General features: G+C 33.0%; 1 protein-coding gene across 2 annotated transcripts; it reads right to left on the bottom strand.

The window, feature by feature from the left end:
* Positions 1-18,221: 18,221 nt before the first annotated feature.
* On the bottom strand, positions 18,222-21,392 carry LOC112906350. Of its 2 annotated transcripts, none has more exons than XM_025980300.1 (3): positions 21,203-21,392; positions 19,473-19,597; positions 18,222-19,396 (listed from the first exon to the last, which is right to left on the bottom strand). In XM_025980300.1, the coding sequence occupies exons 1-3, from the start codon at positions 21,352-21,354 to the stop codon at positions 18,768-18,770; spliced, it is 906 nt and encodes a 301-aa protein (XP_025836085.1). In that variant the 5' UTR covers positions 21,355-21,392; the 3' UTR covers positions 18,222-18,767. The 2 variants fall into 2 exon arrangements, with proteins under 2 accessions (XP_025836085.1, XP_025836084.1); XM_025980299.1 differs by having other exon boundaries at positions 19,473-19,601; positions 21,207-21,390.
* Between the last annotated feature and the right edge of the window lie 809 nt (positions 21,393-22,201).

The raw sequence follows: 22,201 nt of genomic DNA, 5'->3' as shown, positions 1-22,201 counted from the left end.
TAGAAAGCTCTATTCCGGTAGAGGATAACCCAGCACTTGCACAACAACCCATAAGCAAGACACAAAATTTGAAAGACAGTCCACCTGAAGAAAATAATGATTCCATACACATGGAAAATGAACAAGAATATGATAAATTGAAAAGTGTTTTTCTAGAAAATTTAATCAAATATGAAGGCATGGACCCAACTATTAGGCCAATGATTCCCAAATTACAAGGGAACGGGATTAAAGTTCTGACAACTGTTAAATTTTTAAACTTACTAATACAAAGTATGTTACAGAATATATCAGAACCCAGTCTAGAAAATATTGTTGACATGATCTATGCCGGGGCATTAACAGCAACAAGCATATTGAATAAGCCAAATTCATATAAGAAATCTCAAGAAAAACCGGTATGGGAAAAGCGCTTAGAAAATCAAATTAATACATTAAGAAAGAAAATAGCTCAAGCAACACAATATATATTGGGAAACTTAAGTGAAAAGAAACGTAGACAATTAAACCCAATCAACAAAAGTACTGATGAAGTTAAAGAAGAAATAGACACAATGAAACAAAAATTACAGGCAAAAGCTAAGAGACTAAGACGATATCGAAAATCTAATTAACGGAAAACTGATAACAGGATGTTTAACACAAATGAAAAACTTTTTTGAAGATCTCTTGAATGTCAAAAGGTTGTAATCAAGGATGGCCCAAGAATTGAAGCTATTACTGAATTTTGGTCAAATATATGGTCAAAACCTATAGAGCACAACAAGAACGCAAATTGGATTTACGAGGAAGAAGAGCGAGTAAGAAGTGTAATTCCAATGCCTGAAATAGACATTACGCTAGATGATGTCAAAGAAGCAATCCTAAAAATTCCTAATTGGAAAACACCAGGATGTGATAAATTACAAAATTTTTGGATTAAAATATATTTTCAACTCATACATGAGGGATCCACAAATGACCCCACTTTCTTTGGCACGCGGCATAACTTATCTTAAATCCAAAGATAATGAAACCACAAACCCAGTAAATACCGTCAAATCACCTGCTTACCAACAATATATAAACTGCTTACATCTATAATCACAAAAAAGATATATACACGTATATTTCAAAATAAAATAATGGCCGAGGAACAAAAGGAATGCTACAAAGGAGGTAGAGGTTCTAAAGAACAGTTAGTGATAGACTCAGAAGTATACACACAATGTAGACGGCGAAATAGAAATTTATATTATGACTATATTGACTATCAAAAAGCCTATGATAGTGTTCCACACTCTTGGTTACTTCATGTACTTAAAATATATAAAATTAATGATANAAACGTGTTATCATGCCAGTTTGAAAGCTAAATTGCCTAATTAAGTCATTTTTTGTAAAAATTCTGTGCTGAAATAAATAAAGTGTTTAAAAAAACGCTTGTTGTGAAATCTTCGTTATAATTGGCGCTGCGAACAGGATTCCAAAAGGGTCTTCACTGGTAATTTCATCAAGAAAATACAGAAGAATCCTCAACTCCAAGAGCTGCAACGTTTGGAATTCAAAAACGAACTCGAAGAACCTTCAGCAAGAATCCGTCAAGAAGTAGGACGACACCCAGTATACCGCCCTATTCATCAGGAACTAGGACAATCCACTGCGTCTCCTATTTTCAGAGAGTTTTTAATCAAGTAAGTACAGTGTTCGTTTCATTACTTGTTATCCTTGCTCTCCTTGATATACAAAATGACCACTACCCAGGCAACAATTTCTATCTCCCTAGCTGAGTTTCAAACTCGTTTTGACTTCTTCTTTGGTCTCATCCCGAATTTTGATGGAAAAGAAACTGAATTAGTCCAATTTATTAAGTCTGTAGATAACTTTTGGCAAAATGTTTCCACTTCTAGTCCAGAATATCAAACATCAAAATTCTTAGCTATTACCAATAAATTAAAAGGTGATGCTAGTTTGTTGTATTCGGTAGAAAGACCAAATGATTGGCCTACCCTTAAAAATTTACTTAAAGAACGTTTTGGTTGCATAGAAAATACAGATTTACTTTATAATCAGCTTCTAGGTTGCGCTATGCTTCAAAATGAACATTATGAAAATTATTATCTTAGGGTTCATTCTATTCTTAGTAAGTTAAACGAATCAGTAGAGGGTCAAACTGACCAACAATATCGTAGGGACCATTATAAAAGGGAAGCTACTAAAGTCTTTTGCGCTGCAATTAATGAACCATATAGAACACATCTTTTATATAGGCGCCCTCTTAATTTGCAAAATGCTCTAACACATTGCAAAGAACTGGAAAATTTAAATCAATCCACACTTATGTACCAGCAAATGCAACATATACAGGCATCAAGAAACAAAATAATACACACACAAAACACATCAAAAATACCCAATACCCAACCTAGTCCTAACATCTTTCATTCATATCAACCACAATCTTCAAGACGACCCTTCTTTTCTCAATCTCCGAATCAAACTAGACCACAACATCGACCTCTACCTACAACCATGGGACAGACTCCTAGACCTTTCATAGCACCGAAACCACATCCTGCTTTCCTCCAAAATAAACATCAAAACAATCAATTCCCTAGACAACATTTCATCCCACACCAAAATCCTTTAGGCACAAGGGATGTTTCGATGAGAACTGTCTCACAGTTTCGAAAACCATTTGTTAATCATTTCCAAAATGTTACTCGCAATGCGCACCCTCATTANACTTAGCGCTCTTGGTCATCTTCGTCCGACGAAATAGGCACTCCATCCTCATCCTCACCGCTTTCTTCATCAGGATCATCCGAAACTCCTCCAGGCGTAGTCCAGGGACACATTCTGTCCACAGCAACGGTTTTCTCGTACTTGGAGGATCTTAGAGTTCGATGAGAGCCCGTCATTTCCCTTACCACGTATCGGTCATTTGGTAGAACAGTTTTGACCACCATTGGACCGCTATACGTAGGAGCCAGCTTCCTACTTGTACCCGTTGACGGTGCTTGTTTGACAATCACCACCAAATCTCCTTCTCTATATAATTTTGATCTCTTCCTCTTTTTATCGTAGTATAGCTTTTGCTTGGCTTGCGCTGCCCTTGTTTGACTAGCTGCCTCTACGCGTAGGGCCAGCAAGTCCTGTATTATAGTTGGAATCTGTTTTACTTCGTCCACTAATAAGGCATCGCTACTATTTCGAGGAGTGTATCCAAACATTAATTGGCTAGGTGTCTTTCCCGTGGATTTATTTGCAACATTGTTTATTGCAAATTGTACGGTTCGTACTTGCTCATCCCAGCGTTCTTCTTCTGGAAAGGAAGGTCAGAGCGCGGCGAGAATAGTCCTGTTTAGGCGTTCTACTTGCCCGTTTGCTCGTGGTGTAGCCACCGCGTTGATAACATGTCGGACGTTATTCTGTCGGCAAAATCGCTTGAACCGTTTTGAAGTGAAAGAACTGCCTTGATCGGCTAAGTTTATTACCGGGAGAATTGAGGCTTTACTGTCGCTTAAGGTTATTACAGTACGTGGTATACAATATTCGTGACCCTCGAAGNCATTAATCCCGAATCATACCTCGAAGAATATGACAACTATCCCGAACCAAGTATCGAACCCCTCGAACAAGACATACATACTCAAGAAGATGAAAATTTTCCAATACCGGCCTCCGACGAACCTCAGAATACTTAGATTTAGATGATTTAAATAATTTATTAATCAAAACACCAAGATTACCATATATACAATCAATCACGTTTAATTGTAAAATTTTAATAGATAGCGGAGCATCTAAATCAGTAATGAACCCGGAATTAGCAGAAAAATTCTTTTCAGAATACCTTTATTGTGAACCATTCGAAATTAGAAAGGCTCACGGTAAAACAAACGGTCAGTATCGTCTAAAAATTCCACTATTACATGAATTTGGCGAGGATACGATAATTGAATTTTTAATTTTCAAATTTCATCAGACATTCGACGCACTCATTAGCAACGTAGACCTCAAATTAATAAATGCCATAATTGACTATAATAACCAAACCATTACCACACCTAATACCGTCATTCCATTCCTTGAAACAAGAGACAAGATCATTAACACCTATTCACTTAAGCAAATACCCGTCGCAATTCATAAAGGAAATTTTGTCATTACTAACAATGATGAACACATTTTACCAGGCATTTATTCCGCAAATGAAGGATACGCTTATGTTTATTGCTTAAACAATTATAACACTACTAAACCTATGGAAATTGATCCATTAGATAATTACGTGTATACTTCAAATCCGCCTAGTAACATCGATTCAATTTCAATCCAACGAAAGATCTGCGTACAAAACACATGAATGCAGAAGAAAAAGATAAAATCATTAAGTTATGCCACCAATACAAAAGCATCTTTCATAAAGAACAATCAAAACTCACCGCGGTCACCAATATCAAACACCACATTCGAACAACCGATGATGAACCTATTTATAAAAAATCATTTCGTTATCCTCAAAAACTTAAGGAAGAAATCCAAAAACAAATTGCTAAACTTTTAAGCGACAATATTATAAGACCTTCGATTAGCCCCTATTCAAGCCCTGTTTGGATAGTACCTAAAAAACTTGATGCGTCCGGTAAGAAAAAGTGGCGCATGGTTATAGATTTTAGGGAATTAAATAAGAAAACAGTTGAAGATAAATATCCACTCCCTAGAATAGACGATGTATTAGATGCGTTAGGAAAATGTAGTTATTATACCACCTTAGATCTCGCATCCGGTTTCCTTCAAATACCGATGGACCCGCGTTCAATTGAAAAAACAGCATTCTCAGTTGATAACGGCTACTATGAGTATGTTCGAATGCCCTTTGGGTTAAAGAACGCTCCTGCGACCTTCCAACGCATGATGGATGAAGTTTTAAAAGAACACCTTTACAAATTCGTCTTTGTATATATGGATGATATAGTCATCTTTAGTAAATCCCTTCAGGAACATATCACCCATCTACGACTTATATTTGAATAATTAAAATCCGTTAATTTAAAAGTTTCCCTGGATAAGTCAGAGTTTCTTCGTAAAGAAGTACCTTTTCTTGGACACATAATTTCCACTGAAGGCATTCGTCCAAACCCCGACAAAATTAAAGCTATCAAAAATTTTCCGATACCGCACAACATAAAAACTTTACGTGCATTTCTTGGCTTGTCAGGCTTTAATCGCAAATTTATTAAAAATTATGCAAAAGTTGTTACTCCTTTTACTCGTTGTCTCAAGAAAAATTCCAAAATTGAGTATCAATCCCCAAATTATATAGATGCAGTTAAACAAATTAAAGAATTGATAACCAACGCCCCTATTTTAGCCTACCCTGACTTCTCTAAAACATTTACTATTACAACCGATGCTTCAGACAAAGCAATTGGTTCGGTCTTGTCGCAAGATAAACACCCTATCGCGTTTTATAGTAGGACTCTTAACAGTGCTGAACGTAATTACTCTACAATTGAAAAAGAACTTCTTTCTATAATAGACTCATGTAAACACTTTCGCCCATATATATTTGGTAGGAAATTCATATTACAAACAGATCATCAGCAGTGTGGATACATTCCCTTAAAGAACCACAGAACCGACTTTGCCGTTGGAAGATTAAGTTACAGGAATACGATTTCGATATCAAACATATTAAGGGTAAAGAAAATTTCGTTGCTGATGCCTTGTCTCGAGTAGAAATTAATGCGTTAGATGATTTCGAAAATTTAGACCTTGACTCACTTTTTAATAATCCATCTGATTTAACATCTGAGGAAGTAGATGAATTTCTAAACGATTTTAACTTAGAACTACTAGATGACCAAAAAACAGTACACTCAGCTCAAGAAAATCCTATACCTTTAATGCCCATTTCAGACAGACCACTTAGTTTATTTCCCATCATTATTAATGTAAAATTTAACACTCCTAGATTCAAGTTAATAACTAAAGGAAGTAAACTTATAATTAATATTTCGTCTAATCAAAATGATCTTTCTTGGTTAAGAGCTAAATTAAATAATGAAATAAAAGTAAAAATCGGTAATCAAGTAGGAATTTATTTTGATCCTAAATTTACTGAAAATTTCCAACAACAAATATTTAAGATAATTTATGACCATTTTCATAAGAAAAATAATCAAATCAAAATAATTAAAACTACAAATAATCCTCCTACTTTATCTTTAGAAAATGCTTTAAATGAAGTTGCTAAATATCACGATACAAATCATAATGGTATCGACGAAACCTTTTATCAATTAAAAACACAGTTTTATTTTCCGAATTTAAAAAAATTAATCACTTCATATATCAATAAATGCGACGTTTGTTTACAAGCTAAATATGACCGTAATCCTTATAAGCCACCTTATAAAGGTCCAATTGTGTCTAGTCGTCCGTTTGAAATCATTATGTTAGACACTTTCACTTTAGATAATCAAAAATTTCTCACTTTTTTCGATCATTTTTCCAAATACACTCAAGCATACCATTTAAATGACGGAAACATGACAACCTACATAAATAAAATAAGACATTTCATTAATCACCATAATTTACCTGGAAAATTCATTGTAGACCAAGGAACTGAATTCAATAATATACATTTAAGAGATTTTTGTCGTTTGTACCATATAGATTTACATGTCATAAGTATCAACAATCCTACAGGAATAGCTCCTTTAGAACGTGTACATGGAACCATTAAAGAAAAAGTAACAGCCCTTAAAATCACTAACCCTGAAGAAACAACTCCTAATTTAGTATTACAAGTAGTTTTTATGTACAATAATTCGATACAATCAACAACCAAATTAAAACCATTCGAAATTATTTATGGTCCTTATAAAAACCTCACAGAAAAAGAAATACCTGAATTCAATAAACCATCAGAATACATAATGAATCGAATTAAAGAATTAGAACAGTTTTACAATCAAATTTCAGAAAAATCTAGACATAAAAATCAGAACAATCTAGACAAAACAAATGAGAAAAATAACAAACCTCTTCCAGACCAACTTCCTAAAGTCCTTTATGTTAAAAATACCCAACGTACCAACAAAACAAAACCACCCTTTAATAGGATAACATTGGTAGAAAATAAAGACAATCACATAAAAGCCATGCCGCCTAACCAAAATAATCCCAGAAAATATTCTAAACGGAAAATTAAAAGAATAAGGAAAAACATTTCCATTTCAGGTAACAATGAGGCACCTTCAACTAACACTGATAATGATGACCCTGTACCATCAACATCTTGCCTTAGAAATAACACCGATTAACAATACCATATCATATTTAGAAGAAGAGTTAGGTGAAGCTTATCTCTTTTCACATTATCATAAGTTCATTTATAATATTAATCTCACCCAAATTAGATCAGTATATTTAGATTTAGTAACTAAAACAAGTATTCTTAGACTTCAACATAACAATGGCATCTTTAATATTCTAGAAAATATTCTTAACCAAATACGACAAATGATGAAACACCTTTCAAAAATTTATTCAAAAACGCAATTACTGCCCCATTCCGAAGAAAATCCAATTGTCTATTTAAATTTTAATAAACAAAGCATGATCTTGACAAATGACTTGATAATCGGAATTATTCAGTTTCCAATATCAATGTCAATTACATTTAAGTTATATCAGCTATATCCTATACTAAGCCAAGACAACTCTCTCCTCCTTATCCCATCTAAATTTAATACCCGTTTTGAAACCATTTCCAAATGGCACGAACATTGTACATTAATTGAAGCAGGTAATTATTTTTGTAAAGAAAAAATTAACACCAAGATTATAAACGCTTTTGAGAGTCCTAGTTTCGAAATAAAACAGTACCATGAAGTATACCAACTTCATAACGGAAGTCTTCTCGGTACCACCAACCAAGAATGGATTATCGACTCCAAGAAGCAGAAAAAAGGAAACTTCATTATTAACTACGACGACAAAACCGTCATCAACCAAGATTTATTTAAGAAAGAACCCGATGTCATTTCCAACGTTAAAATACAGGAATACCACATAGAGATACCAAAACCCCAAAAAGGAGTCCAAGTCCTAGATAAATTTCCAACCAAAGCAGAAGATATCAAACAGATGCTTCAAGAAATAGAAAAAACACCTGTCCATCTAAGACCTGTCGTATTTTATGGACATTTCTCTATCACTGCAATTTGCATATTTTCAATATTACTGATACTATTATTGATATGTTATAGAAAACAAATTGTAGCAATGTACCAGACCTGGAAAGAGAAGAAAGAAAACCTTAACGATCAGCAAGAATACACTGAACTCCAGCCAGTTCCAGACTCTTCCATGCAGCCTAAAATTATCTAACTTGATGAGGACATCAAGCTTAACGGGGGAGGTGTTATATCAACCTAGACATTTGCCCTATAGCTAGCCATTAACACTATTACATCGGCCCTGACAATAACCCTATGGCTAGTCATTAACGCCATTCACTATCAATTTTATGAGTATATAAGTTCATTTTTCTATTGTTATCATTAGACTCTAAGTTTTTGTCAAAACGTGTTATTATGCCAGTTTGAAAGCTAAATTGCCTAATTAAGTCATTTTTTGTAAAAATTCTGTGCTGAAATAAATAAAGTGTTTAAAAAAACGCTTGTTGTGAAATCTTCGTTATAATTCATATTTTCTTTCTGTTTCAATCATGTGATGTAATAAATTAGTCAAATTTATGTCTGTATATAAACATTCAAAATAAACACGTTCTGAAACTTAATATCTATTGAATCGTTGACGTTTCCTTTAAGAGGTCCATAATTTACCCATAACTGATTAGGGTGTGACGCTGACATCGGTGCGTGTTTGTTTTCCTAGTTTCTATACATGATCCCTTTTTTTGTACGTTACAAAACGGCATCCGAAGGAATTCGTAATGACCGTCTGGGGTAACGAAAGCGGTCTTTTCTATTGAATCTCTATGCATGCTAATTTGATAAAATCCGGACAGTAATGATATTACATATATAATGTGTCTAGAACCATTATACATAATGTGTCTGGAACAATCACTCACATAGATTGACCCTGACGAAGGGCCTGTAGGCTTAGTTTCTAGTTAGTTTATAAGTATTTTAAAACAGTATAAATAATAGTTTTTTTTTACTTTTCAAGTCAGTCTAAGTTTTATTCAAAAAGTCTGTGAAACGTTTTGTTAGTTGTAAATTTTGTAATATTGTGTTTGTCAAGTGGCAATAATAAAATTGTTTTTTTTAAACCAATCAACGAATCTATCTTTTAACTGGCGCTGCGAACAGGATGGTGAAAGGGGAATCTTCGCTACTATCCTTCAACTAAGAAAGAATAAGATCTTCCCTCTAGCCGCAGGTTAGCAACGTTCACTATTCGACACTGGATTGGAACCGCTCCCTTGCAAACACAGAATCAAGAGTGACGGAATTTCTGGACTCAACCCTAACAACTATCGCTGGGGCTCTCCGTTGGAAATACGTTACTTTCAAGGATTTAAATTAAGGTTAGTGCATTGCTGTACCTTTTCCTTATTTTACTGTTCCTCCTTGATTATTACAATTATGACTACAAACGAAGTAACCATTTCTTTATCTGAATTTAAACTTAGATTCGACTTTTTTAATTCTTTAATCCCAATGTATGATGGTAACGAAACTGAGTTAGTTCAATTTATTAGAGCAGTAGACAATTTCAATGCAAATGTTGTAACCTCTTCACAAGAATTTATTGAATCAAAATTTTTAGCAATAACTAATAAATTACGTGGAGATGCTGCATTGCTTTACTCAGTCGAGCGACCTAGCAATTGGGCTGGTTTAAAGAATTTATTAAAAGAACGTTTTGGCTCTATAGAAAATATTGATTTATTAGAGCAGTAGACAATTTCAATGCAAATGGTGCAACCTCTTCACAAGAATTTATTGAGTCAAAATTTTTAGCAATAACTAATAAATTACGTGGAGATGCTGCATTGCTTTACTCAGTTGAGCGACCTAGCAATTGGGCTGGTTTAAAGAATTTATTAAAAGAACGTTTTGGCTCTATAGAAAATATAGATTTATTACATCAGTTAATAGGATGTGCAATGCTCCCCAATGAACACTATGAAAATTTCTATTTACGTGTCCACTCTATCCTTAGTAAATTAATAGAATCAGTAGAAGGTCAACCAGATCAAGATTATCGTAGGCAACACTATAGACGTGAAGCAAATAAAGTATTTTGTGCTGCAATAAATCAACCCTATAGGACTCATTTATTGTATAGAAACCCCTATAGTTTACAAGACGCTTTAGTGAAATGTAAAGAATTGGATAATCTTAATCAAAATGCCGCCATGTATCAACAGATGCAGAGAATTCAATCAGGATTTAATAAAACCCCTACTAACATTAATATAAATAAGAATAAGACTAATCCTATCAATAATTATCAATCACCTTTGTTAAGAAAACCATTATTTACACAACATACACATATACAACAACGACCTATGCAAACTTTCCCTTCTGTAAATCATAATACACCACAGAAACCATTTATTGCACCTAAACCACACCCTCAATTTATTCAACCACCTAGGCAAAATAATCATCAAAACTTTCATCAAAGACTACAAAACTTCGTACAAAAACCCCACACCTTTCAAAAAAGTCCTTTACACAGTAACGACGTAACAATAAGAACTGTAACTTCACAAAGACGACCCCATAATTATTTTCAATCTAACCCCCATCAAAAACAACATATTATTTCCGAAGAACTAACCAACACAGAAAAGGACAGTTTCTATGTTTATGACGACGAAGGAAATGCATATATTCCTGTAGATAGGGTAGAACAGCAGGAATATGAGGTAGAAAAATACGTAGAAGAGGAGAATCAAGATATAACTGGAGATGAAAATTTTATGACCATAGCCTCAACATCCAAGAACACTTAGATTTAGATGAATTAAATAATCTTTTAGTAAAAACACCCCGTTTGCCTTATATTCAATCTTCAGAACATGATTGCAAAATTTTTAATTGATTCAGGAGCCTCCAAATCTATAATTAATTCTAAATTAGCTTATCAATACTTTTCTGAATACATTTTTGAAGATCCGTTTGAAATTAAAACCGTTCATGGAAAAATACTAGNCTTCCGAGTTCAATATCGCAAAAGGTTCGTGGCAAATTAAATGCAGTTTTGTATAAAAACCCCGGTCTTGACGAAATAAAGAAAATTGACGCATTTATCAACGGCACCGGACAAACTCTTCCTGAAGAGGTCTCTGCAGGAATGGCGCCAAATTTCAAGTTCTGTCCGGTAACGTCAGTTGACGTCGAAAATGTAAATTCTAATTATAAATGGTTTTTTTTATTGTGCATATTTCACCCTTTTTTAGTGCATATTTGCATGCATATTTTGGCATTTTGATAGTGCATATAATACCATGTCTAATTATTACAATTATGACTACAAACGAAATAACCATTTCTTTATCTGAATTTAAACTTAGATTCGACTTTTTTAATTCTTTAATCCCAAAGTATGATGGTAACGAAACTGAGTTAGTACAATTTATTAGAGCAGTAGACAATTTCAATGCAAATGGTGCAACCTCTTCACAAGAATTTATTGAGTCAAAATTTTAAGCAATAACCAATAAATTACGTGGAGATGCTGCATTGCTTTACAGTTGAGCGACCTAGCAATTGGGCTGGTTTAAAGAATTTATTAAAAGAACGTTTTGGCTCTATAGAAAATATTGATTTATAATACAATCAGTTAATAGGATGTGCAATGTTCCCCAATGAACACTATGAAAATTTCTATTGTGTCCACTCTATCCTTAGTAAATTAATAGAATCAGTAGAAGGCCAACCAGATCAAGATTATCGTAGGCAACACTATAGACGTGAAGCAAATAAAGTATTTTGTGCTGCAATAAATCAACCCTATAGGACTCATTTATTGTATAGAAACCCCTATAGTTTACAAGACGCTTTAGTGAAATGTAAAGAATTGGATAATCTTAATCAAAATGCCGCCATGTATCAACAGATGCAGAGAATTCAATCAGGATTTAATAAAACCCCTACTAACATTAATATAAATAAGAATAAAACTAATCCTATCAATAATTATCAATCACCTTTGTTAAGAAAACCATTATTTACACAACATACACATATACAACAACGACCTATGCAAACTTTCCCTTCTGTAAATCATAATACACCACAGAAACCATTTATTGCACCTAAACCACACCCTCAATTTATTCAACCACCTAGGCAAAATAATCATCAAAACTTTCATCAAAGACTACAAAACTTCGTACAAAAACCCCACCCCACACCTTTCAAAAAAGTCCTTTACACAGTAACGACGTAACAATAAGAACTGTAACTTCACAAAGACGACCCCATAATTATTTTCAATCTAACCCCCATCAAAAACAACATATTATTTCCGAAGAACTAACCAACACAGAAAAGGACAGTTTCTATGTTTATGACGACGAAGGAAATGCATATATTCCTGTAGATAGGGTAGAACAGCAGGAATATGAGGTAGAAAAATACGTAGAAGAGGAGAATCAAGATATAACTGGAGATGAAAATTTTATGACCATAGCCTCAACATCCAAGAACACTTAGATTTAGATGATAATTTATTAATCAAAACACCAAGATTACCATATATACAATCAATCACATTTAATTGTAAAATTTTAATAGATAGCGGAGCATCTAAATCAGTAATGAACCCGGAATTGGCAGAAAAATTATTTTCAGAATATCTTGTATATTGTGAGCCATTCGAAATTAGAACAGCTCACGATAAAACAAACGGTCAGTATCGTCNGGTCATTCTTCAGCTGAAGAATGACCTCCAAGGTGGCTTTGGAGGTCATGGTAAGGGACTGAGGATGGACAGGCCATCGAAGTGTCACAGTATCCCTATAGCTATACTACTCATGGCTAAAGAAATGCTTCCTGAATACTCAGGAGGAGCGAAAAATTTAGCGTAATTCATAAAACAAGACAAATATTATATCAGTTATTTTAAAAAACCTGGGGAAGGATGTTTGTTTAATACTCTTTTGTTTGAGCAAGCTAAGGAAAAATTAAGTGGTGATGCAAGAGATGTGTTAATAACAAGTAGTTGTCAGAAGTGGTCTGAACTGAAAGATGCTCTCCTTCATCGCTTTGGAGATCCTAGATCAGAAGAACTGCTTTTAAACGATCTCACAACGTGTTACCGGAAATTTTCAGAATCATTTGAGTAATACTACGAAAAAATAAAACGAAAATTACAAATACTTTTGGAACACATTAGTATTAGGACAGTCAATACAGATATACTTATTAGTAAAGAAAACATGTATACAAGTCAGGTTTTAGCTATTTTTAAAGCAGGTTTTAGAAGCGTACTCTAGTTATCTATTAAATATTAATGTAGTATCTTTAGAACAGGCATTGTACAAAATATATCTCTTTCCAAACCCATACAAAGCCCATACAAAATCCCAATATTAGACCCAAATTTTTTCCCTCAATTTAACTGTCCAATATTTCCAAATTACCAACCACAAACATCTAACCCTTTTCCTAGAGCACCCATAAGCATTCAACCCCTTCCTTCAAAACCGCACTTCCCATCAAGTACCCAGGTATTCGGAAAACAATCGTCCGAATATAAACCCACAGCAATGTCTTTTTCCACCAGAAACACATTTCCCAAACCCCAACAATATTTTCTTCCAATCACAATCTCGACCAACTTTCATTTCCCAAGAATTCCACAACTTAGAAGTTATCTTATCCCTCTGAAGAATCCACCCATGAAGGCTATTCAGAAAACTTAGAACATCCTGTAGAGGATAGACACGAATCAAATTTAGGTCAGGTAGAATTCGAAAATTTTCAAATGGATGCCTGAAAACAATTACCATCAACATAAATTCGATCACAGGAAAATTACCTTTTATACCGTAACCTAGTTTAGGATTAAAAATTTTAATAGATTCAGGCGCATCAAATAGTATTATAAATCCCGGCCCAGCATATAAGTATTTTAAAAATTTTATTTTTCAAAAACCTTTTTCAGTTAAATCTCTCAACAAAATTATATACGATGATAAAAATGTTATTTACCCTTTGGCATCAAAGAAAAACTAAAATTTCATGTAGTCTCTTGGCACGATAAATTCGACGCCCTTATGATTTTATGTCATATGCCTAGTCATGATTTTCAGAAATTGGGAGCAAAAATAGATTATCAGAACAACATTTTAGAAATACAGTAGGTAGTTATGGGATCCCATTTTTACAGAATTAAATTCACAAAATTTTAAACCTTTCAAACAAACAGCTAAAAACTACTTTTATGTTCCTGTTAATATTTCTGAAGGCCCTGTTTTAATTCCAGAATCTAGAATAAATAACTTTTGTATTCCTGAATCGATCGCTGATTCACATAATGGATTTTGTAAAATACCTTTACCAGACGACCGAGATATTGAAATTAATTTTCATCACCGTATAAATGTTAAACCCCTTGTAGACGTAGAAATTCAAAAACTGCAAGTTTCATCACCAATAGATTGAGACATTAAAGAAGTAATTAGTATAGATCATTTAAATATTGAAGAAAAACTGAAATAACAGCTATTTGTAATAAATATAAACATGTTTTCTTCAATGGAAATTCAGATTTATCTTTTACCAACGCAATCAAACATTGAAGAAAAAACTGAAATAACAGCTATTTGTAGTAAATATAAAGATGTTTTCTTCAATGAAAATTCAGATTTATCTTTTACCAACGCAATCAAACATAGAATTAGGACTGTAGATGTCAATACAATTTATTGGAAATCGTATCGCTACCCCTACTATTTAAAGCAAGAAATACAAAATCAAATTCAAAAACTTTTAGGTAATAAAATTATCAGACCTTCGATTTCGCCCTTTAGCAGTCCAGTTTGGATCATTCCAAAAAGGTTAGATTCTTTAGGTAAAAAAAAGTGGCGATTAGTCATTGACTATCGTAAGTTGAATTACAAGACCATAGGAGATAAACACCCTCTGCCTAGGATTGAAAAAATCCTTGAAATGCATGTATTTCACTACTCTCGATCTAGCTCAGGGATTCCACCAGATAGAGATGTCACCGGAAAGTATAGAGAAAACTGCTTTTCAGTTAACAATGGTCATTATGAGTATACTCGTATGCCATTTGACCTGAAAAATCCACCGGCCACTTTTCAAAGAGTTATGGATAATATACTGCGCGATTACTTACATAAATTCTGTTTTGTTTACATGGATGATGTAGTTATATTTTCAAAATATCTTCACGATCATTTGATTCATATCCGAAAAATTTTTGACAGATTTAAGGAGTTTAATTTAAAAGTTCAACTTGATAAATCAGAGTTTTTACGCAAAGAGATAGCTTTTCTTGGGCACGTTAACATCACCGAAGGAGTGAAACCAAATCCCGAAAAGATTAAAGCAGTACAAAACTACCCTTTAATAATAACAATGACGACAACATAGAAAATCCAACTTTTACACTTCCTATTTCAGAACAGCGTATTAATCAGTTTACAAATCGCTTAATTATAAAATTAGGAGACAAATATAATACAGATTACTCTAGGCCTTTTTCTAAACATAATTATATAATTACACTTAGAATAGGTCAGGAATTAGGAAACCTTCAGAAAATGTTGAAACAAATTCTTAACCCAAGTAGTTTATACCCTATACATTTTTGTGACAATAATACAGAATCAAAGTTTATACAAACGAAAAGTTAGAAATGGTAAAATGTAACATTTTAGCAAAAGACATTTTACAGTCAGATAAACAAAATGAACTAGTAGAACAATATCATAATAAAAATCATAGTGCCATCAAAATATGAACGAAATCCTTATAAAATAGAGTTTTCAGGTCCATTAATAGTAAAACGCCCTTCTGATGTAATCCATATAGATACGTTTAGTTTTGATGATACAAAATTTCTTACAATCATAGATTTATTTTCTAAGTATGTTCAAGCCTACTACATCAGTAACGCATCTGGCATAACTGTTTTGAATAAATTAAGACATTACTTTGCTCACCATAACTATCCCAAAAAGATTGTGTGTGATGAAGGTAAGGAATTTAAAAATACCGTTTTCCAAGAATTTTGTAATCTTTTCAAAATTAATGTTCATTATACAACCAATAGTTCATCCAATTCTCCAATTGAACGAGTTCATTCTACTTTACTTGAAAAACGTTGTGTTGCAAAAATTTAAAATATGTAAATGTATTTATATACAGGGTGTCCCATTTATAATAATTAAAAAAAAACATGGCTTCTTGACACAAATAAGCGTTATACAATTTTTCAATCCAATGACAATTGAACTCGCAAATCGCCTTTGTAAATTTGAACTTACAATTTGTTTCATTACGGGCCTGGATCTAGACGACTAACATCGCTCAGCTGATCTAGTGTGGATGTAACAAGTACCTACCGAGAACAAGCCGAATAGAATAGAATAGAAATAACATCGATGAAGCTGAGGAGCTTTCATGCACTGGTAAGCAATGTGCTTGGAAAAAATGTTTTAAAAAAGCCATAAACAATTACAATCCCGAACCACTAAGGAACCACAAATGTTACAAAAGTAATGAAGAAAAGAAAATTTTTTACTTAAATAAGACTGATACGGATGACATTGACAGAATAGTATTAAAAAACCTTCCGTCATCTTCTCATGCAGTAAATGAGTAAATTGTCTATTTTTAATGATTACTAATGTTTAACCATTAATCATAAAATTAACCTATGACTTTAATTGCCAGATTGGGACGACATGCTCCTATCAAAAAGGTATATCCAGCTTCGGGTTCCAATTCAATATATAGAAATGCCTTACAAGTTATTTTTAACCATCAGCGAAGTCAACTGATGGATTCAATTGCCAACATTAAAGTGAATGTCATCCTTGAACAATGTTGCTTGAAGAATTTGCAAAATTATTTGTCAACGTTGTTGATATTTGTGAAAAGACATTACTCTCTTATCAGGAATGGCTTAACGAAAGACGTTATAGAATAACCGGGACTACCTGTTATGGCCTTTTCACTTATATGAAAAACAAAAATCCCAATTGGAAAAAGAAATGTCGATCTTTATTTGATGTATCTGACTTCAAAAGTCAATACACCGAATATGGAAAAGAAATGAAGAAAAACGCTTGAGCAGTGTTTAAAGAAAAAACTGGTCATAGTGTTTTACAAACGGGGCTAATTATAAGTCAAAACAATCCATTTTCAGCTTATGGTATTATTTTTAAGAATGGTAAACCAAATGCCTAGCTTGAAATATAATGTCCATTCAAAGGAAAAACTATGAACATTAGTAAAGCAATACGCGAAGAGTTTGGGAAATGCCTGAAATATAAATATCAACAAGTTTCATTAAAAAAAAAAACATAAATATTATGACCAGGTTCAAGTGGGTATGGCAATAGTAAATGTTCAAAGAGCTTATTTTTTTATTTATGCTTCTTATGATCACAGTTATGATTTAAAGCAAGAAATACAAAATCAAATTCAAAAACTTTTAGGTAATAAAATTATCAGACCTTCGATTTCGCCCTTTAGCAGTCCAGTTTGGATCATTCCAAAAAGGTTAGATTCTTTAGGTAAAAAAAAGTGGCGATTAGTCATTGACTATCGTAAGTTGAATTACAAGACCATAGGAGATAAACACCCTCTGCCTAGGATTGAAAAAATCCTTGAAATGCATGTATTTCACTACTCTCGATCTAGCTCAGGGATTCCACCAGATAGAGATGTCACCGGAAAGTATAGAGAAAACTGCTTTTCAGTTAACAATGGTCATTATGAGTATACTCGTATGCCATTTGACCTGAAAAATCCACCGGCCACTTTTCAAAGAGTTATGGATAATATACTGCGCGATTACTTACATAAATTCTGTTTTGTTTACATGGATGATGTAGTTATATTTTCAAAATATCTTCACGATCATTTGATTCATATCCGAAAAATTTTTGACAGATTTAGGGAGTTTAATNTTTATGTATTTACAATTTACTATATTTTCATGAAATTTTTGTTTTCTATGATTGGTGAGCCCAAGTTAACTGTTGCACAGATTACAGTAAAAATATCATCAATTATTGGCACTAAAAAACCGGGCATGGTCTCTGACATAATTTTAAACGTTTTGATCCTTTGGTTTGAACGTTCTATGTGTATCCTTGCTTTTGCTATTTTTGCAGTTTCAATCGATTCTGCCTTTGAAAATGGTTTTTTACCCTTCAAAAAAGGAGGTCTGTACATAATCCATTTATTTGCTTCACATTAATCCTCTATATGGAAACCTCTGTCAACCATCACGCCATCACCAGGTTCCAATAGCTTTTTAATACCACAACCATTGAATATAGCTTTGCCACTGATTCGACCACCATAGCTTGACTAATAAAGGATATGTTTCCAGCTGGTGTTACACCTGTCATGAATTGACAAGTTTGCCCTTTTTTATAGGAAGAATGAGTTATCACTTGACAACAGAGATTTTTTGGTTGTTGGATAAATATTTCTGTAAAGTCAAGAACGACTCTTGTATCTTCAAATCCTTCGAAACAGACAGGAAGGTTTTTCGAAGCTGTTTCTTCGGATGGCCATTTAATAATTCCTCTGACACAAACTCAAGACTTTAATCATATCAAGAAATACTCGATGACACGTGTTTTCTGAACAACAATCAAATAAAATAGCTAAACAATTATAAGGCGTATTTTGTTTTAATTTCACGTATGTCATCACTACTTTATCACGAATACTCATTTTCACGTTATGATGATTCAGTTGATTGCCAAATTTAAGTGTCACGATTTCAACAAGAGTATTTAAAATTGCAAATGACTCAATACCAGTAAAAGCACTTAACTGTGCATCATTCTTTAACAAATTTAGGAGGTTTGATTTCAGAAAAACAGTTTCTACCTGCACTCCAAAATCTTTAGTGGATGAACTTTTTTTACATTTTTCAGAGTAGGTTGGTGCATTTTGCTCACTATTAATAATAACATCCGAAACATCTTGCACACTTTCTGATATATCCTCATCCACTACAGATTGATGACAGTTCATTAGTTCAACTTGTTGAAGCTTCTCTGTTACATTGCTTTTTTTAATGTTTCTCTTCAAAACTCTGACTTTTCTGTCATGTTTACTTTTTTCATTAGTAGAATGCGGTAGATTTAATGAAGGAACAGCACTTTTCTTTAAACGTTTTAATTTTGCTGGCGCATCTATGAATAAGCAATAAGGAATAATTATTTGATTTATTAAAAGTTTGTAATATTGAGGTCAAGTATATCTACTTACTTGGTAAAATATAATCATCCATATAAAAATGACGTGAACAAATTTTCATTCCGGAATTCACTTTATTGACACCTATTGCTTTCATCCAACATTCTAATTTTTTTTTTTTCTCTAATTTTCCAAAAATATTTTTTATGNAGGTTTATAAGTGTTCATTAAAAAAGATATTTATTTATGGTTATAAATATTTAACTTATATTAATAAATTTTCCGAAGAAAATATTGCATTTGTTATAAAGTTAAATCTAATTTAAATTGTTAATTCTATTATAAATTAATAAACATATTCGTTCTTATACCAAATTTGTTTTATTTATTTATGTATTTACAATTTACTATATTTTCATGAAATTTTTGTTTTCTATGATTGGTGAGCCCAAGTTAACTGTTGCACAGATTACAGTAAAAATATCATCAATTATTGGCACTAAAAAACCGGGCATGGTCTCTGACATAATTTTAAACGTTTTGATCCTTTGGTTTGAACGTTCTATGTGTATCCTTGCTTTTGCTATTTTTGCAGTTTCAATCGATTCTGCCTTTGAAAATGGTTTTTTACCCTTCAAAAAAGGAGGTCTGTACATAATCCATTTATTTGCTTCACATTAATCCTCTATATGGAAACCTCTGTCAACCATCACGCCATCACCAGGTTCCAATAGCTTTTTAATACCACAACCATTGAATATAGCTTTGCCACTGATTCGACCACCATAGCTTGACTAATAAAGGATATGTTTCCAGCTGGTGTTACACCTGTCATGAATTGACAAGTTTGCCCTTTTTTATAGGAAGAATGAGTTATCACTTGACAACAGAGATTTTTTGGTTGTTGGATAAATATTTCTGTAAAGTCAAGAACGACTCTTGTATCTTCAAATCCTTCGAAACAGACAGGAAGGTTTTTCGAAGCTGTTTCTTCGGATGGCCATTTAATAATTCCTCTGACACAAACTCAAGACTTTAATCATATCAAGAAATACTCGATGACACGTGTTTTCTGAACAACAATCAAATAAAATAGCTAAACAATTATAAGGCGTATTTTGTTTTAATTTCACGTATGTCATCACTACTTTATCACGAATACTCATTTTCACGTTATGATGATTCAGTTGATTGCCAAATTTAAGTGTCACGATTTCAACAAGAGTATTTAAAATTGCAAATGACTCAATACCAGTAAAAGCACTTAACTGTGCATCATTCTTTAACAAATTTAGGAGGTTTGATTTCAGAAAAACAGTTTCTACCTGCACTCCAAAATCTTTAGTGGATGAACTTTTTTTACATTTTCCACAGTAGGTTGGTGCATTTTGCTCACTATTAATAATATCTGAAACATAACTACAGATTGATGACAGTTCATTAGTTCAACTTGTTGAAGCTTCTCTATTACATTGCTTTTTTAATGTTTCTCTTCAAAACTCTGACTTTTCTGTCATGTTTACTTTTTTCATTAGTAGAATGCGGTAGATTTAATGAAGGAACAGCACTTTTCTTCAAACGTTTTAATTTTGCTGGCGCATCTATGAACAAGCAATAATGAATAATAATTATTTGATTTATTAAAAGTTTGTAATATTGAGGTTAAGTATATCGACTTACTTGGTAAAATATAATCATCCATATAAAAATGACTTGAACAAATTTTCATTCCGGAATTCACTTTATTGACACCTATTACTTTCATTCAACATTCTAATTTTTTTTTCTCTAATTTTCCAAAAATATTTTTTATGTATATAAAACAGTCTGTTTTTATCGGAAAGTAATGAAAACACAATTCAAGATCTCTGTTGGAGGTGCTATTACAGCCTTTCACTGAACAGACTAACTTTTTATTCGATCTACCACGAGGAGAAAACTTTGCGGATTCCATTATCAATAAGTTTTTTACTTTTTTAATTTTAATAAACAATTTTACAATTTGCGTGCACAGTTACTATGTAAATTTTTCCCTCATTCGAGTTATAAATTTTGCCATCAGATGGTGAATGCCCATTTGACGGATCCCAATAAGTTCATATTTATGTTGTTATTATCAGACTCTAAGTTTCTGTCAAAAACGTGCTATTATGCCAGTTTGAAAGCTAAATTGCCTAATTAAGTCATTTTTCGTAAAAATTCTGTGCTGAAATAAATAGTGTTTAAAAAAACGCTTGTTGTGAAATCTTCTTATAATTGGCGCTGGGCACAGGATTCCAAAAAGGTCTTCACTGGTAATTTCATCAAGAAAATATAGAAAAATCCTCAACTCCAAGAGCTGCAACGTTTGGAATTCAAAAACGAACTCGAAGAACCTTCAGCAATAATCCATCAGGAAGTAGGACGGCACCCAGGATACCGCCCTATTCATCAGGAACTAGGACAATCCACTGCGTCTCCTATTTTTCAGAGAGTTTTTAATCAAGTAAGTACAGTGTTCGTTTCATTACTCGTTATCCTTGCTCTCTTTGATATACAAAATGACCACTACCCAGGCAACAATTGCTATCTCCCTAGCTGAGTTTAAAACTCGTTCTGACTTCTTCTTTGGTCTCATCCCGAATTTTGATGGAAGAGAAACTGAATTAACCCAATTTATTAAGTCTGTAGATAACTTTTGGCAAAATGTATCCACTTCTAGTCCAGAATATCAAACAACAAAATTCTTAGCTATTACCGATAAATTAAAAGGTGAAGCTAGTTTATTGTATTCGGTCGAAAGACCAGATGATTGGCCTACC

The sequence above is a fragment of the Agrilus planipennis genome, unplaced genomic scaffold (genome assembly GCF_000699045.2).
Source record: "Agrilus planipennis isolate EAB-ADULT unplaced genomic scaffold, Apla_2.0 scaffold286, whole genome shotgun sequence".
Lineage (NCBI taxonomy): Eukaryota > Metazoa > Arthropoda > Insecta > Coleoptera > Buprestidae > Agrilus > Agrilus planipennis.
Note: the sequence above shows the minus strand (reverse complement) of the source record. Positions and strands in the feature narration are given on the sequence as shown.

Coding starts and splice junctions, on each gene's coding strand:
- LOC112906350 (XM_025980300.1), bottom strand. CDS start 21,354: ATGGAATCCGCAAAGTTTTCTCCTCGTGGTAGATCGAATAAAAAGTTA. Junction 19,598..21,202: donor TTTATATACATAAAAAATAT/TTTTGGAAAATT, acceptor CATAAAAAATAT/TTTTGGAAAATTAGAGAAAA. Junction 19,397..19,472: donor GGATGATTATATTTTACCAA/GTAAGTAGATAT, acceptor GCTTATTCATAG/ATGCGCCAGCAAAATTAAAA.